Genomic DNA, 18,137 nt, shown 5'->3' with positions numbered 1-18,137 from the left:
TCTTGGCTCTATACCAACTCTTCATCCCATCTGCTGTCATCTTCTTATCCCTAACTCCCCCAGAAATAGGATGAAGAAGAGCCTGGATTAGTTTTAATTCAATTTAATTTGTAAGTAAGGCTGTACATTTTCTCTTATGTTCAAGAGTCACATCTTTTATAAATTGTCTGTTCATGTTTTGCACAGCTTTTTTTTTTTTTTTGATTACTTCAATTCATTGACTTTGCTGATTTTTCCATTGGTCATTTTCCTATTACTCTATAGGACTTGCACCTTTTCTCCCATGGGAAACATAAATTATGTACAAAAGCACACAAAAAATAGAAATTATAGACTAATATATTTAGTCATCAATTGCTTGAAAATGGCACTCAATTTACTAGTTATTAAATTCCCAAGCTCCTTGAAAATTTTCACCTTGGGCTGGAGAGATGGGTTAGCAGTTAAAGTATTTGCCTGCAAAAACAAAGGACCCAGGTCTGATTCCCACGTTAGCCACACGCACAGGGGGATGCACATGTCTGGAGTTCGTCTGTAATGGCTGGAGGCTTTGGTGTGCCCATTGTGTGTCTCTCTCCCTCCCTCCCCCCCTCTATCTCTCTCTCTCAAAATAAAATTTTTTAAAAATTCACCTTATAATGTGCTTCCCTGTATCCACAAAAATTCAGATGAAGTAGTGAGTAACAGAAAGATCTTCAGAGTTTAAAGAAAGTAAAATTAATATTGCAAGCAGCTCTGTATATGTGGAAATTGGCCCTTCAGAAATGCATTTTGGGTCAATCAAATTTCCAAGTCCATGCTGAATTTCCTCTTTTTGCCAGTGAGCTTAGTTGCAGGCAGGTTAGGTGACCTGCATGTTCTCAACACCCAAGGAAAGTAGCTTTTCTGGCATTGATTATTATAGAAAAAGTTTGTCTCTGTAGCCAGCAGCTGTAGTGACCATGTCACAAATCAGCATGCAACATCTGATTTAGTTTGTGATTATAGGCTGCTTCTTTGACAACACAATTCTGTGACAGTGCTCTCAGGTATGGGTAGGGTCATACCTAGAAGGTTACTCTAGATTCTGTTTCTTCCATCAATTCTGGAAATCATTAGAGCCTCTTTTCAGTCCTTTCTCCTGTACTGATCTGGAGTAGACTTTCTCATGTGCTGGAAGTCGGGATGAGTACAACATTGTTATTGACCAGTTAAGAAGCCACTTCCTGGGCTGGAGAGATGGCTTAGGGGTTAAGCGCTTGCCTGTGAAGCCTAAGGACCCCGGTTCGAGGCTCAGTTCCCCAGGTCCCACGTTAGCCAGATGCACAAGGGGGCGCACGCGTCTGGAGTTCGTTTGCAGAGGCTGGAAGCCCTGGCACGCCCATTCTCTCTCTCTCCCTCTATCTGTCTTTCTGTCTGTGTCTGTCTCTCTCAAATAAATAAATAAATAATTTTTTTTTTAAAAAAAAGGAAGCCACTTCCTTTTCATTTCCTATATTCCAAAGCACTGATACAGCAAAAGTGCTGAAATTCATGACCACTGACAGTCATGTGGGAGTTGGAACGGTGATATGAACACTTTCATTCACCTGGTTTCATTCATACAGAAAGGTAGGAGTTGGTGAACGGGGATCAAAAACCCTGTTTTGTCTGATAAAGAGGTAGGGACAAGTGTAATTTGGACTTTTAGTCTAAAAGACATGCAAATAACTGAACCTGAAATTAAACCTATCCATTCATCCCAGCATAACTGGACATTATCAAGGTTTCCACAACAAGGACGAGACCCTACAAGCTTAACTGTGGACAGTGCAGTTCAGAATACATGCTCTCCCAGACAAAGTACAGAGGGAAGGAGGAAGAGAGGGTGAGAGGGAAAGGATGGGGAGAGGGGAAGCATCTTTTACCTCACTCATCAGAGAAGCAGGAAGCATGCTCCTCCAGTTTTCAGATAGAAGACTTGGCTGAGCTGAGTGTCCTACACACTGAAATTTCCCTGCCCTTCACCCAACTCACAATACCAAAGAGTTATTTCAGCTTCAGAGATGTGAGGTTTTTGTTTAAACTGAGTGGTAGCCTGAATCACCTTCTTTCTGTTCTCCTCTCTCTACTTTTTACATCCATCCATCCTAAAAATCAACATTTAATAAGTTCCTGGGAAAAACAGTCTGCAATTGTTCATACCAGGAATGACCCAAGTAAGCCCTTGTTAGGATGGATGGATTCTGAAGCCAGATTACTGCCAGAAATCTGACAATATGGACCCTAAAGTGATTTGAATGACACCCTCACAAAATTCATGCCAACACACAACCTCAGGGTGTGATCTTATTTGAAAATAGAGACTTTGTAGTTGCTGGTGGGTCAGGCTAGACTGGATGATGTTGCAATAAGCCATGGAGTACCTGGAGCTATCAGAAAATATAAGGACCAAGGAAGAATCTTTTCCTAGAGGTTTTAGAAGGATCCTGGACTTGCTGGTATATGGATTTCAGATTTCTGGGCTCTATAAAGGTGAATGGATGAATTTCTGTTTTATGTTCCCAGGTTTGTGGTAATTTGTTACAGAGGGCCTAGGAAAATGGCCCACCCTATCATCAATGGTAAGTAGAACATAGGTGACTGCTGGCAAAAAGTCTAATTGTTAAAATCTTTGAATTGCTAACATGTTCAGATGTGGAGAACCGAGAGGAGTGAGGGAGCAAGTGCACTGCATCAGACATTGGAGAAATACAGGGCCATGCTACCACAGCAGTATCATAGGGTGACTCTTGCTCTGTACAGTTGATGCATTGGAAAAATAACAAGCTTGAGAGTGTGTAAACCGAAATTAAGAGCTACACATGAATGCCCGTATCCTTAATGGCAGCATATATAAAAGTCAGGCCCTGGAGCTCCAAAGCAAATTTCATTGTCTGCTAGGCAGGTGCCAGCTATGCCAAGGTCAGGTTCTGTTTGGGGCAGAATGGGTTTTGTCCACATTCTAGGTAAATGCTCTGCCACTGAGCTACAACTCCAGTAATAGAATGGAGTTTTCAAATCACCAAATTCCCCAAAACTCTCAAGCCTATAGAACTGACACAGTGTTCCCTCACTGTTCATGAGAACACAGACTCCTTGCCTGCACCTTGTCTTGTGTCTCCTCAACATCCCTCCCTACCATGCTAGAGCCCACAGACACAATGTAACCCATCTGGTGATATGCTCTAGTCTTGATTAGGAAGGAAAGAAACATTTCTCCAAGAAAGCTATAGACATTTCTGAAGTGAGAAAGATGCTATGTGGAGTTTACAGTAGCCTCGTTTGGAGAATCTCAGTGTAGACTGCCAAGGTTTCGGAGTAAGCTCATGTGTGGCTGAGAATTATATTGTTTGCAACTGTGGCTTCCATGTGGCACATCAGAACATTTGGAGCACCAGAACATCATATACCAAGTAGCTATGCAGCCAGCGCTACCCATAAGTGGGTTAAATCAGAACTCAAAAATCATCAGGTTATGTGGGACCAGCAATGATCTGTTATTAAGGAGTATGCACATTCATCACCAAGCACGAGCAAAGCAATGAGCAAACAGCTAAGCAGGCATCTCTGACTCCCAGGTCATTCATCACTGTCACATCCATGTCCTTCTGGCCAGATGGAATGAGAGCAAAAGGATGGCACTACTTGGAATTCCAGCTGGCCTGCACTGCTCCCCAGGACCTCACAGGGCCAATACTATTTACCAGCGCAATGACTAATGTGTTGGTGAGAAGGGCATCAGAATCAGTCAGCAGTTCTGCAGCAGCTGCCCTCTGTAGAGTGGAACTGACCAAAGGAGATGTCATGCTAGGCCTGGAAGTGTTGAAAACCAAGGATCACACATAACCAGAAGACCCAGCATTGCAATCGGTAGCAAGATCAGAGAGGCAGCGCATGGTTGCAGTCTGGCTTGAAGACACTGCAGCTATGAGGACATACTGTGGAATACAGCAAGAGTTCGTCCTGTATGTAACATAATAATCTGGACATATGAACAAAAAAGTGACAAATACTTTGGAGGCCTTCTTCTTTAAAGCACATAAATACAAGTAAGGGCCAGAACTACACTCTGAGGATTCACAGGTCTACTTTCTCGGCGAAGTTTTTAGGATAATTAAGTGGAATTGCATGTTCTGCCTGCATTCCTTAGTTTTGTTGTGCTGTATCCCCTATCTAGGCAATTTAGACTTTCCCACTACTTTTTGTTTGTTTGTTTGTTTGTTTGTTTTTCAAAATAGAGTCTCACTCTACTCAGGCTGACCTGGATAGAATTCACTGTGTAGTCTCAGGGTGGCCTTGAACTCATGTCAGTCCTCCTACCTCTGCCTCCCAAGTGCTGGGGTTAAAGGCATACGCCACCATGCCCAGCCCTTCCAGGCTTCTAATTGCTGTCTAAGCAGGAAGTTTGTCCCATCCCTTGGATTCCTGTCCATGTATGAAACCCAGTCTCTTAAGAATACCCCAAATAAATATACTCTTTGTTTTCCAGGTTTTTTTTTTTTTTTTTTTACCATCCTCTCCCTTGCACAATAAGGCATCTTCAAAATAAAAATTCAAAAAATATTGGAGGGCTGGAAAGATGCTCTGTGGTTAAGGTGCTTGCCTGAAAATTCTAATGACCCAGGTTGGATTCCCCAGTACCCATGTAAAGCCAGATGCACAAAGTGGTGCATGCATCTGGAGCTCATTTGCAGTGGCTAGAGGCCCTGATATGCCCATTCTATCTCTCTGTCTTTCTCTCTCTGTGTATGTCTCTTGCTCTGTTTGTAAATTTAAAAATTTAAAAATCTAAACAAGTGTAATCTCTTGACTGTCATAGTACCTCCTAGCTAATGCTTTCAAATGTTGGATAGTTTGCCCTCTATTAGCATTACCCAACTGGATATGTGGTTGGTATGATGAGATTGAAATGTAGTTATCAGCCTAGAATTCAGAAGAAGTATAAGGGTTGCTCTGGGGTGAAGGCAATTATCTTGTGGAGGAGTTCCCTCTAAGTATGTTCTGCTACAAAGAAAACCTGTCTTCTTTTAGGGCTGGTGGTCCTCTTAGGCAAACTTGAAAAGCCTTGTAAAGTAAGAATCTTCAGGGGCGTCCACCCACCCATGTCTAGACTTTAAGGCTTTAAGGTTCTAGGTTTCCACACTAGGGCCTTGACTTTCATATCTTGGCTGAACATTCTCATGTGTCTGTCGCTCTGTGATTTAGCTTAGGTTTATAGACATAGCTCAGCCAGTCTGCTTCCTACTGTAGGAGTTACAGGACTCCTTCATAAGTGACCACAAAAGCTGGATGCCTCAGTTATTCCTCCACTGTGTGTGAACATCCCATAGGTTGTTATCTGTCTATAAGGCATCAATGTTAGATCTTAATAAGTAGTCAGCTCTGCCATCTTTGTAGGCTTTACTTCCCAACCCCACTCCACCATGTGTTTTCAAAAGCCTATAAGTTAGCTGGATATGGTGGTGCACACCTTTACTCCCAGCACTTGGGAGGCAGAGGTAGGAGAATTGCTGTAAGTTTGAGGTCACCTTGAGACTACATAGTAAATTTCAGGTTAGCCTGAGCTACAGCGAGAACCTACCTCGCAAAACTAAAAATAGAAAAAAGAAAGAAAGAACAAAGCCTATAAGTTTAAGTTTATACATGGTGGATTCCCATCCACAAGGACATTTCCATTTTCTTTGATGAAATCTTCATTAATGAAACACTATCTTGATATATTCTATTTGTGCCCCTTCTACCAAGGATAAAGTCCCCTTTGCCTACTGGGCAGTGTATAAGCTGATTGCAAATCCATATATTATCATGTTATTTTTTTGTTAGACCAAGTAGATTTTTTAGAGAGGTAGAGGCCCAGACAGATAACACTCAAAATATATAAGAAATACATTAAAGTAAAATGTCTCCCAAAGAAAATGAAGAAGGCTTCAGACAGTCACTGAAATGCATGTCTTAATTCCAGTACAAAGAAGAAAGATTGAATGGAAGCATCTTAAACTGAGTGCAGTTCAAACAGTGACATCGCTGAGTCTTTGAGCATCCTCACGTCCCTGCTTGTCCTGCTGCAGTGTCTTACATAAGGAAAAACAAAGGTTCTGTGTCCTAGATTGTAGGAAGAAGATGGTAGCTCTACCATGGAGTTGGCTTTGGGAGAATTTAATTCCATGAACATATATTTTGAGGGCAAATGATTTTGGTTGTGGAATTCATTACTGAGTTGTTGTTGTTTTTAATCACCACTTGGCATCTCCCTCGATCTTGTGGCTTGTTTTGGGACTTCGTCAGACAATAACAAAATGTCGGTATAAATCACACTCCAGGTTAATGTTTTATATTAAATAATTTGAAACAGTCAAGAGATAGCAGATGAACCAATTTCAGTTGGAAAACATTCTTCTTTGGACAAACTCTAAATCAAATATGTTTTGCAATTATTGTTTATTTTATCGTCAAGTCCTGAGGGTTCAAGAGCATTTTAATTTTCTGGGAAACACATGCCAAACCATGAAATCAGAAAGATGGCCATAACAAGCAGAGGATTTCTAAAATGATGGTGCTACTATGACTGGATGGTATGTAAGTAGCCTTTGTCTGATTTTACAGGCCAGTTGTTCTTTGGTTTGTTGTTAATAAATATATACATTACTCCTGTTAAGGAAATACCTCACCCCAATATATAAACTTAGAGTGTCCTTCAGAACAATCCATAAATTTGATCATAATTCATAGGATTATTTTTCTTATTTTCTTATTTTTCTTATTTTCTTATTTTCTTATTTTTCAGAAATTCACTATGTAGTTCCAGGCTGGCCTTGAACTCACCATGATCCTTCTACCTCTGCCTCCCTCTGCTGGGATTAAAGGCATGCGCCAACATGCTTGGCAATTCATAGGATTTTAATACAAACTCATTAATCAAGTTGAACAGACGTGGGATATATTCTTTAAGTATCTTTGTGGGCTGGGGTGGTTACTGAAGTCAAGATTATGAAGGGGATTGGCACTACTGGTTCTTCTGTTGGGATTTGTTTACTGTGTCACTGAATCAATTAAAAAACTGTGATAAAGTCAAAACTAGGGGTAGTAGTTGATACAAATACAATTCTAAATCACATTGTATTTTGAGATTTTTATCTACTCATGATGGGAAGTATTGGATTTACATATGAACATATATGCATACTATTTGTTAAAGCCCTCCATATTTCTGGGAGACATTTTATAAAATAACTATAGCCTCTGTGAAATGATCAGGATTTGGGGAACTATCCAACATTTTTTTGTTAAGTCCATAAAATAAAGCTGTAGTAATCCAGTGAAACCACAGAATGAGTCTTAGGGGTTGTTGGGTGATGTTTCTATATTAGTCCTAGGATACAGCATAAATGGTAGTTTGGTAGTGAGGGTGAATTATATGTGTAGGTAGATGGGATCACCACAGAATATCCAATCTTCTCTTAGTTGCTGCAGTAGCATTATGCCATCTTAGACTTCTGGGTAACACAGCAGAATACAAGTATCTTTCACATGACTCTCCAAGTGGGAAGTATGAGAGCAACCAAGGAGAAACTACATTCCAAGAAGAGATAGAAGAAAACCATGAGTTAAGAAACAGGTGAATGGAACAATCCAATATTCCTGGGGACACTGTTCCACAGTGACTGGATAGAAAGTGGCTATGAGAATGACCCCAGATTGTTTCTTTATTAACTCTGCATACCTCTGAATTATCACAGACAAGAATCATTTCCTCAGAAGTTGAACTTCCTCTCTATCCAATTTCTTGGACAGTGAATACCAGTTTAATTACTTAGATTGTAAAGTATGTGTTTGTTTGTTTTAAGCACAATCCCTACCATTCCTGGCTTCTATGACTTGTTCCCCCGCCCCCACCACCAGTAGGAATATATCAATGCATTAAACATGTTTAAAAGAAAAAAAAAATCAAAAAAGAAAGTGGCTGTGAGACACAGTTGTAGAAGATGGGTTGTAACAAACCCATTGAAATGTTGAAGCGGTGGGGAGCATGGGCTGTGAAGACGAAGTGATTGGAAGCCCCGCCCTTTGTGATGGGAAGTTTGAGCAGCACATAGAGGGCTGGATCTGAAGCCAGTGGATCGCTGTTCCCATGGCTCTCCTAACTCAGCACAGAGACCAGTGGTCAGTTTCCTCCAGGCTGAGGCATGCAGGAATAGGCAGTGATTTGGCCTTCCATGTCCTTAGGTACCCACACTGAGGGCCTACCAAGGAAGCAAGTGTTTGCCTTGTCTCCACATCACCAAAGCTTGAAGTGTTTTGAGATTAGTGGTGGCTGCAGGTGCATAAAAAATTGCATTTGGAATAATACTACTCTGCTACAAACATATTCCTAACTGGCCCAGCAATAGACGAAGGGTAAGGCTTAGTTTATATACCAGAAACAACCTCTTTGATGGACCCCACTGCAATCCACTATCCCCCTATACATGATAAATTCCAATATTAGAGGGCTAAAAGAAATACTTTTATTCATTTTCATTTTCTTTCTTTTCTAAGGTGTTTCAAGGTAGGATCTCATTCTAGTTCAGGCTGACCTGGAATTCACTATGTAGTCTCAGGGTGGCCTCGAACTCACAGCAATCCTCCTACCTCTGCCTGCCAAGTGCTGGGATTAAAGGAGTGTGCCACCATGCTCAACTTCATTTTCTTTTTTGACTTTACTGATATTTTTATTCTATAACTAGAGTTTTAAACTTTATGTTCTTTTCTCTTATTTGCCCCTTTTAAATTCCTCTTAAAAAATCTCCTCTCCTCTTTCCCACTTTTATTATTTTATGTTTAATTCTTAATTTTTCTATTAACTTTTGTTATTTTTTATTGTTTTTGGTGGTATAGTTGTTTTAATTGTTTTAAAATCACATTTCTACATTTTATTTAGTTTGCTTGTTGTTACTGTAACTTTTTTGTTGTTGTTGTTTGTTTTTCGAGGTAGGGTCTCAGTCTAGTTCAGACTAACCTGGAATTTACTATGGAGTCTCAGGGCAGCCTTGAATTGACAGTGATCCTCCTACCTCTGCCTCCCGAGTACTGGGATTAAAGGCGTGGGCCACCACACCCGGCTACTGCAACTTTTTTTTTCCCCTGAGAATTACCAGGAATTCACAACAAGGAAATTCTTATGTAAAACCATGTCAGACTGATATACCAACCCATGCTTAACTCTTAACATATAATCCTAAGAAATGTGAAAATGTAAGGCAAAAATAACTCTTTAAAGCTTGTAACTCTTTAGTATCTAAATTCAAATAGATCAAAATGAATAAAATGCTAGACAAAGAAGTTTAAAGATTGATTTTATGATCACTAAATTCAAAGAATATACTAATAAATAGCTTAATTAAGATAATACATGGTATGAAAGAATGATCAATATTGAATATGGTGGTGTATGTATGGATTCTCAGTGCTGGGAAGTTAGAGACAGGAGAATTTCAAGGGCTCATGGGCCAGCCAGGATGGCCTAATTGATGAGCTTCAGGTAAATGTGAGGTCTTGTCTCAAAATAGGCAGACAGATCTTGGTGGGGATGGTGTAGTGTCAACCACTGCGGAGTCATGAATGCACCAGTTGAACCAAAGTACTCCGTCCCACCCTGTGGCTCTTATATTTTTTTCTGCCTCTTTTCCAGTGTCCCCTAGGCCTTGAGGGTGTGATAGAGATGTCTTATTTAATGTTGAGCTCTCAACAGCCTCTTGTTTTGAGCTTTGATGAGTTTGAGTCTCCTCAGTGTGTACTGCTATCTCTATCCAGAAGCTTCTCTGACTAGCGGTGACAGCAGCACTCATATTCTTTCTGCTGCCTCCTTGCAGTGTTTCATGAACCCAGATGGGTGTGATAAAGATGACTTGCTAGTGCTAGGCACTGTGCTTTCTCTTCTTCTCAATCAAGTGTGAGCCTATAAACATTCTGACATAGAGAACTGAGGAGGACAAAAGTGTAAGACATCAAACAGAAAAGCACTGTTTGGGGATGGAGAGATGTCTTAGCAGTTATGGTGCTTGCCTGCAAAGACAGAGGTCCCAGGTTCAATTCCACAGTACCCAAGTAACCCAGTTGCACAACTTGATGCATGCTTCTGGAGCTTATTTGCAATGGCTGGAGGCACTGGCATTCCCACACACTCTCTCTCTCACTCTCCCTCTCTCTGTCTCTCTCTCTTTTTCTATGTGTGTGTCTGCCTCTTTCCCTCTCTCACTTTCTCAAATAAATAAATAAAAATATTTTTTTAAAAATGCACCTATTGGAAAGAGAAGGGTGTTCAGAAGAATAGTGGGGAGGAAGGAGAACAAAAGACAGTAATAGAATGAGAATACAATCAAATTACAATATATTCAGGTATTAAAATTCTCAATAAAAAACAAGGTAACAGTATTCCTCAGGATGACATCCAAGGTTTGTCCTCTGGCCTCCACACACATGTACATATCTGTGTATATATTTACACATGTTGGACACACATACACATGCATTAACAAAACAATAAACTGAGCGACCAAACAATGAAAGATTCTGAAAAATAACTAAATGCAACTCTTAGAAATGAGTAATAGTTCAGGTTGGCATTGAACTCCTGATCCTCCTGGTATATGTCACCACAACTGGCAGAAATTGAAAGTTTAGTAAGTCAAATAAAACTCAGTTGGAAGCCTTGTCAATAAACCAGATCAAGTAGAAGTAAGACTATCAGGGACAGAAAACAAAGTTGATGAATTATCATATTCAGATAGTAATAAGAAATGATGAACAGAACAGACAAGTCAAATTATTCATAGACAAAGATGCAAAAACCCTCAACAAAAACTTTTAATTTGAATTCAACACCTTAAAAAAGTGATATTTCATTATCAAGTCTGTTTCATTTGAGGGGTGCAAGGATGGTTCAACATACACAAAGTGAAAATGTAGTGCAGCATATACAGAGTCAAGGATACAAGCCTCTTGATCAACTCAGTAGATATAGGAAAAGAGCCTTTACAAGAATTCAACACATCTTCATGATAAATTCCCAAATAAACTAAAATCAAACCTCAGCATAACACATGACAAAGTCAATATCATACTAAATGGAAAAAAAATTGAAAATATTTTTTAATATATTTTATTTCATTTTATATTTTTTAAATTTTTATTAACAACTTCCATGATTATAAAAAACATCCCATGGTAATACCCTCCTTCCCCACTTTACCTTAGAAACTCCATTCTCCATTATATCCCCTCCCCCTCTCGATCAGTCTCTTTTATTTTGATGTCGTGATCTTTCCCTTCTCTTATGATGGTCTTGTGTAGGTAGTGTCAGGCACTGTGAGGTCATGGATATCCAGGCAATTTTGTGTCTGGGGGGAGCACGTTGTAAGGAGTACTACCCTTCCTTTGGCTCTTACATTATTTCCACCACCTCTTCCACCTTAGACCCTGAGCCTTGGAAGTTGTGATAGAGATATTGCAGTACTGAGCACTGAAGTCACTTCTTTCCAGGACCATGTTACCTTCTGAGTTGTCCCAAGGTCATTACCATCTGCAAAGAGAAGATTCTCTACCAAAAGTGAGAGTAGCATTAATATAAGGGTATGAACATTAAGAGAAGTGCTTACTGGGCAGTTTGATAAGCATAGTATATACATTTAGCCAGACAACAGCAGACGTTATACCCCTAGGGCTCATAACTACCCGTGTTTTAAGTTTTTAGTATCAGGAATGTATTCCCTCCCATGGAGTGGGCCTCCTGTCAAAATTAGAGGGCAGTTGGTTTTTACCATGCTAGACATGCCACTATTGCACCCATTGGCTCATGTGGCCTGGCTGGCCAAATATAAGGCTTACAGTGCCCACTGTTAAGTATTTTCACTGGTGATTTCTCTTTCTCCCATTGAATTGCATGGCTTTGTCCAGCTTTCTGTCAACTGGTCTACATGGAGGAGGTTATCTGCTCAGTTCCAGCAGGATTTCTCAGTGGCCTTGCAGCCCAAGTATATGGAGTCTTCAGCAATAGGGTCTTACCATCTATTCCTGATGGGAAACCAAGGGCCTTGGCAATGGCCTATAATGTTTTGGGGACATCAGAGACCTCCCTGGCCAACAACTCACTGGAAGGTATCATCCCATCCCTGGCACTGAAAATTTTCTAGCAACAATCTATGGCTCTTGAGTGTTCCATTGTCCAAAAACATAGGATTCCATATGATTTATTTATATCCTTTTAGATTTTGATTAGCCCTCCCTTCACCTTTCTTTTACTCGATCTCTTCCCCTGACCTCACTTTGGGCCTTTTCACCCCCATTAATCTATTCTACTTACATATATATACAATACCATCCTATTAAGTACCCCCCTCCCTTCCTTTCTCTTCCCTTTATATCTCTTTTCTAGCTTACTGGTCTCTACTACTGAGTTTATTCCTTCTAACACAGAAATCCAATCAACTGTAGCTAGGATCCATATATGAGAGAGAACATGTAACATTTGGCTTTCTGGGCCTGGGTTACCTCACTTAGTACAATCCTTTCCAGTTCCATCCATTTTCCTGCAAATTTCATAACTTCATTTTTCTTTATTGCTGAGTAGAACTCCATTTTATAAATGTGCCACATCTTCATTATTCACTTATGACTTGAGGGACATCTAGGCTGGTTCCATTTCATAGCTATTGTAAATAGAGTGGCAATAAACATGGTTGAATCAGTATCTCTAAGGTAGTGAGATGAGTCCTTAGGATGTACGCCTAAGAGTGCTATAGCTGGGTCATAAATTAGATCTATTTGTAGCTATCTTAGGAACCTCCACACAGATTTCCACAATGGCTAGACCAGATATCATTCCCACCAACAATGTAGAAGGGTTCCTCTTTTTCTACATCCTCACCAGGATTTATGGTCATTTGTTTTCATGATGGTAGCCAATCTGGTAGGAGTGCAGTGGAATCTCAATGTAGTTTTAATCTGCATTTCCCTCATGACTAGGGACGTAGAACATTTTTTTTAGATGCTTATATACCATCTGTATTTCTTCTTTTGAGAACTCTCTATTTAGTTCCATAGCCCTTTTTTTATTTTTTATTTTTTTAATTAATTAATTAATTTATTTATTTGAGAGCGACAGACACAGAGAGAAAGACAGATAGAGGAGAGAGAATGGGCACGCCAGGGCTTCCAGCCTCTGCAAACGAACTCCAGATGCGTGTGCCCCCTTGTGCATCTGGCTAACGTGGGACCTGGGGAACCGAGCCTCGAACCGGGGTCCTTAGGCTTCACAGGCAAGGGCTTAACCGCTAAGCCATCTCTCCAGCCCTATAGCCCATTTTTTAATTGGCTTGTTTAATTTCTTATTATTTAATTTTTTGAGTTATTTGTATATCCTAGATATTAATCCTCTATCAGATAGATAGCTGGCAAAGATTTTTTCTCATTCTATAGGTTACCTCTTTGCTTTATTCACAGTGTCCTTTGCAGTACAAAATCTTTGTAATTTCATGAGTTCCCAGCTATTAATCTGTGGTTTTATTGCCTGAGCAATTGGGGTTGTATTCAGAAAGTCTTTGCCAAGACCAATATGTTGAAGGGTTTCCCCTTCTTTTTCCTCTAGCAGTTTCAAAGTTTCCGGTCTGATGTTAAGGTCTTTAATCCATTTGGACTTAATTCTTGTGCATGGAGAGAGAGAAGAATCTATTTTCATCCTTGTACAGATACATATCCAATTTTCTCAGCACCATTTGCTGAAGAGGCTGTCCTTTCTCCAATGAGTATTTTTGGCATTTTTATCGAATATCAGGTGGCTATAGCTGCCTGGACTTACATCTGGGTCCTCTGTTCTGTTCCATTTATTTACATGTCTGCTTTTGTGCCAGTACCATGCTGTTTTTGTTACTATGGCTCTGTAGTATAGGTTAAAATCAGGTATGGTGATACCACCAGGCTTATTTTTGTTGTTCAGTATTATATTTTAGATATTTGAGGTTTTTTTGTGATTCCAAATGAATTTTTGGATTGGTTTTTATATATCTGTGATGAATGCCATTGGAATTTTGATGTGGATTGCATTAAATGTGTAGATTGCTTTTGGCAAGATTGCCATTTTCACAATATTGATTCTTCCAATACAGGAACAAGGTATATTTCTCCATTTCCTAGTGTCTTCTGCAATTTTTTGCCTGAGTGTTTTAAAGTTTTCATTGTAGAGATCCTTCTTCCTTGGTTAGGCTTATTCCAAGGTACTTTATTTTCTTTCATGCAATTGTGAATGGAAGTGATTCTCTGATTTCATCCTCTGTGTGTTTGTCGTTAGCATATAGGAATGTTACTGATTTTTGTGTATTTATTTTGTATCCTGCTACATGGCAGTAGGTATTTATTAGCTCAAACAGTTTGCTGGTAGAGTCTTTAGGGTACTGTATGTATAGAATCATGTCATTTGCAAATAATGATAACTTGATATCTTCCTTTCCAACTTGTATCCCTTTTATGTGAATCTCTTGCCTTATTGCTATGTCTAAGACTTACAGTACTATATTAAATAAAAGTGGAGTTAAATAAAAGTGGGAACAGTATACACCCTTGTCTTGTTCCTGATTTCAGTGGAAAAGCTTCCAGTTTTTCCCCATTTAGTAATATGTTGGCTGCATGCTTGTCATAAGTATCCTGTATTATATTGAGATATGTTCCTTCAATTCCCAGTCTCTGTAGAGCTTTTATCATGAAGGGATGTTGGATTTTGTGTATGCTCTATAGCTTTTCTTGCTACTGATTTGTAGTTTGATTCCATTGTGGTCAGATAGAATGCAAGGAATTATTTCAGTTTTCCTGTGTTTGTTAAGATTTGCTTTGTGTCCTAATATGTGGTCTATTTTAGAGAATGTTCCATGTGCTGCTGAAGAGATTTGTATTCTACAGCATTTGAATGAAATGTCCTGTATATATCTGTTAGGTCCATTCCTTCTATGATCTCATTTAGTCCAGATGCCTGTTTATTTTTTTCCTGGGATGACTTGCCAATTGATGAGAGTGGGGTGTTGAAGTCACCCAGTGCCACTGTGTTTAGTGTTATCTATGACCTTAGTTCTAATAGCATTTGTTTGATGAACTTGAGAGCCTCCATGTTAGGTGCATATATGTTTAGGATTGTAATGTCCTCCTGTTGGAGTGTGCCTTTAATCAACATAATGTCACCTTCTTTATCTTTCTTAACTAATGTTGGACTGAAGTCTACCTTGTCAGATATTAGGATAGCAAACCCTGCTTGTTTTCTAGGTCCATTTGCTTGAAACACCATTTTCCAACCTTTCACCCTAAGGTAGTATCCATCCTATGTAGAAAGGTGTGTTTCTTGGAGGGAACAAATTGAAGAATCCTGCTTTTTAACCCAGTCTGCAAACTTATGTCTTTTGGTTGGGGCATTGATATTAAGAGACATTATTTTTTTTAATTTTTATTAGCATTTTCCATGATTATAAAAAAGTATCCTATGGTAATTCCTCCCTCCCCACCCCACACTTTCCCCTTTGAAATTCCATTCTCCATCATATTACCTCCCCATCACAATCATTGTACTTACATATATACAATATCAACCTATTAAGTACCCTCCTCCCTTCCTTTCTTTCCCTTTATGTCTCCTTTTTAACTTACTGGCCTCTGCTACTAAGTATTTTCATTCTCACGCAGGAGCCCAATCATCTGTAGCTAGGATCCACATATGAGAGAGAACATGTGGCGCTTGGCTTTCTGGGCCTGGGTTACCTCACTTAGTATAATCCTTTCCAGGTCCATCCATTTTTCTGCAAATTTCATAACTTCATTTTCCTTTACTGCTGAGTAGAACGCCATTGTATAAATGTGCCACATCTTCATTATCCACTCATCAGTTGAGGGACATCTAGGCTGGTTCCATTTCCCAGCCATTATAAATTGAGCAGTAATAAGCATGGTTGAGCACGTACCTCTAAGGAAATGAGATGAGTCCTTCGGATATATGCCTAGAAGTGCTATAGCTGGGTCATATGGTAGATCAATCTTTAGCTGTTTTAGGAACCTCCACACTGTTTTCCACAATGGCTGGACCAGATTGCATTCCCACCAGCAGTTAGAAGAGTTCCTCTTTTTCCACATCCCACCAACATTTATGATTGTTTGTTTTCATGATGGTGGCCAATCTGACAGGAGTGAGATGGAATCTCAATGTAGTTTTAATCTGCATTTTCCTGATGGCTAGTGACGTAGAACATTTTTTTAGATGCTTATATGCCATTCATATTTCTTCCTTTGAGAATGCTCTATTTAGCTCCATAGCCCATTTTTTGATTGGCTTATTTGATTCCTTATTATTTAACTTTTTGAGTTCTTTGTATATCCTAGATATTAATCCTCTATCAGATATATAGCTGGCGAAGATTTTTTCTTTGCTTTTTTCACTGTGTCCTTTGCAGTGCAAAATCTTTGCAATTTCATGAGGTCCCAGTGATTAATCTGTGGTTTTATTGCCTGAGAAGAGACATTATTGAAGGGTGTGTATTTATTTTGGGCATTTTTTTGTAGTTCTTCTGGTTTTACCTTCGCTCTCTTATGTTAACTAGTATTTGAGTGTTGTTTGTTTTTTCCAGGTTCCTTATATGTGTGCTTTTCTTTTTCTTCAGCATTGAGGATTCTTTCAAGTATTTTTTGTAGAGCTTGTTTTGTCTTCAAATATTCCTTTAGCCTGCTTTTGTCATAGAATGACCTTATTTCTCCATCTATTTGAATGGATAGCTTTGCAGAATAAAGTAACCTTGGTTGACAATTGTTATCTTTCAGAACTTGGAATACAACACTCCAAACCCTTCTGGCTTTTATAGCTTGTGTTGGGTAATCTGCTGTAATCCTGATGGGCTTGCCTTTGTATTTAACTTGGTTTTTCTCTATAACTTCTTTCAGTATTTTTTCTTTGGTTTGTGTGTTTGGTAGTTTGATTATAATATGGCAAGGAGAGGTTCTTTCCAGGTTTTGTCTGTTTGACATTCTAAAGGATTCCTGTATCTGCATTGACACCTCTTTCCCAATTTGGGGGAAGTTTTCTTCTATGATTTTGTTGAAGATGCCTACTATGCGTTTGGAGTGATCTTCTTCTCCTTCTACTATACCCTGAATTCTTATGTTTGACCTTTTCATAGTGTCCTGAATATCTTGAAATTCCCATTCATACTTTTCTATTAGTCTTTCTCTTTGTTTGACTATATTAGATCTGCACCCTGGTCTTCTAGCTTAGATCTTCTGTCCTTTTCTTTGTCTGTTCTACTGATGGGATTTTCTACAGAGCTTTTTATTTCATTGACTGTGTTCTTTATTGTTAGTAATTCTAACTGGTTTTTCTTTATTATTTCTATGTCCTTATTTATGTCTAGCATTCTGTTTATTTCATTAAATTGGTTTCCAGTGTTTTCTTTGATTTCCTCTTTTATTCCTTTGATTTCTTCTTTGTTGTCTTTGCACATATTTATAATCATTCTTTTGAAATCTTTCTTAGGCATTTCCTCTAACTTGTTCTCACTGGAGATATTTCTGATGGATTAATACTTTTCAGTGGATTTATATTGTCTTGAATTTTGGTGTTTCTTGTGTTATAATGTTTATGTTTTTGCATCTTGGATTAATTTCATGCTTGGATTTTCTAGTTAGCTGGATATTATTAGATGTATCAATCAATCTGATGTTATATATCTTCAGTGTAGGAGCTTAAGGTTCTAGGTGTGGCTCTCAAGACTCTCAGAGTATTTTTAAAAATTACCCTAGGTGTTGAGTTTGGCTGCTATGAGAATATTCAAGCAGTATGAGTGGAACAAAATACAGATAGATTCTAAAATTTAACTAAACAGTGTACACTTTCAATGAAAAATAGCACAGAGTATGCAAGAGTAGGTGTTATGACAGCCAGATCCTTTATTATGAGGTGGTTAAGATTTCTGGTCTGTTTAGGGGTCCAAGTCAGCTTGTGACCAAGTGAGACCCTTCTCTAATGTATAACAGAAGAGGAAACAAAGCCACTATAAATCAAGAAGCAATAAATAACAAGCCCAAAATATAGCTTATTTAAGAATGGCAAATCTGACCATCCATCAGATTTAATGTATAAT

General features: G+C 38.9%; 1 protein-coding gene across 1 annotated transcript in view; it reads left to right on the top strand.

The window, feature by feature from the left end:
- Positions 1–2,536: 2,536 nt before the first annotated feature.
- The window catches only part of Cxcl13 (C-X-C motif chemokine ligand 13), a 181,674-nt gene continuing 166,073 nt past the window's right edge, over positions 2,537–18,137 (top strand). Inside the window, exon 1 of the mRNA XM_045144233.1 lies at positions 2,537–2,582. Coding sequence (XP_045000168.1) covers positions 2,561–2,582 — 22 coding nt within the window. The 5' untranslated portion in view covers positions 2,537–2,560. The remainder of the gene's footprint in view (positions 2,583–18,137) is intronic.

This window comes from Jaculus jaculus, chromosome 2 (assembly GCF_020740685.1).
Source record: "Jaculus jaculus isolate mJacJac1 chromosome 2, mJacJac1.mat.Y.cur, whole genome shotgun sequence".
NCBI classification, from domain to species: domain Eukaryota; kingdom Metazoa; phylum Chordata; class Mammalia; order Rodentia; family Dipodidae; genus Jaculus; species Jaculus jaculus.
Note: the sequence above shows the minus strand (reverse complement) of the source record. Positions and strands in the feature narration are given on the sequence as shown.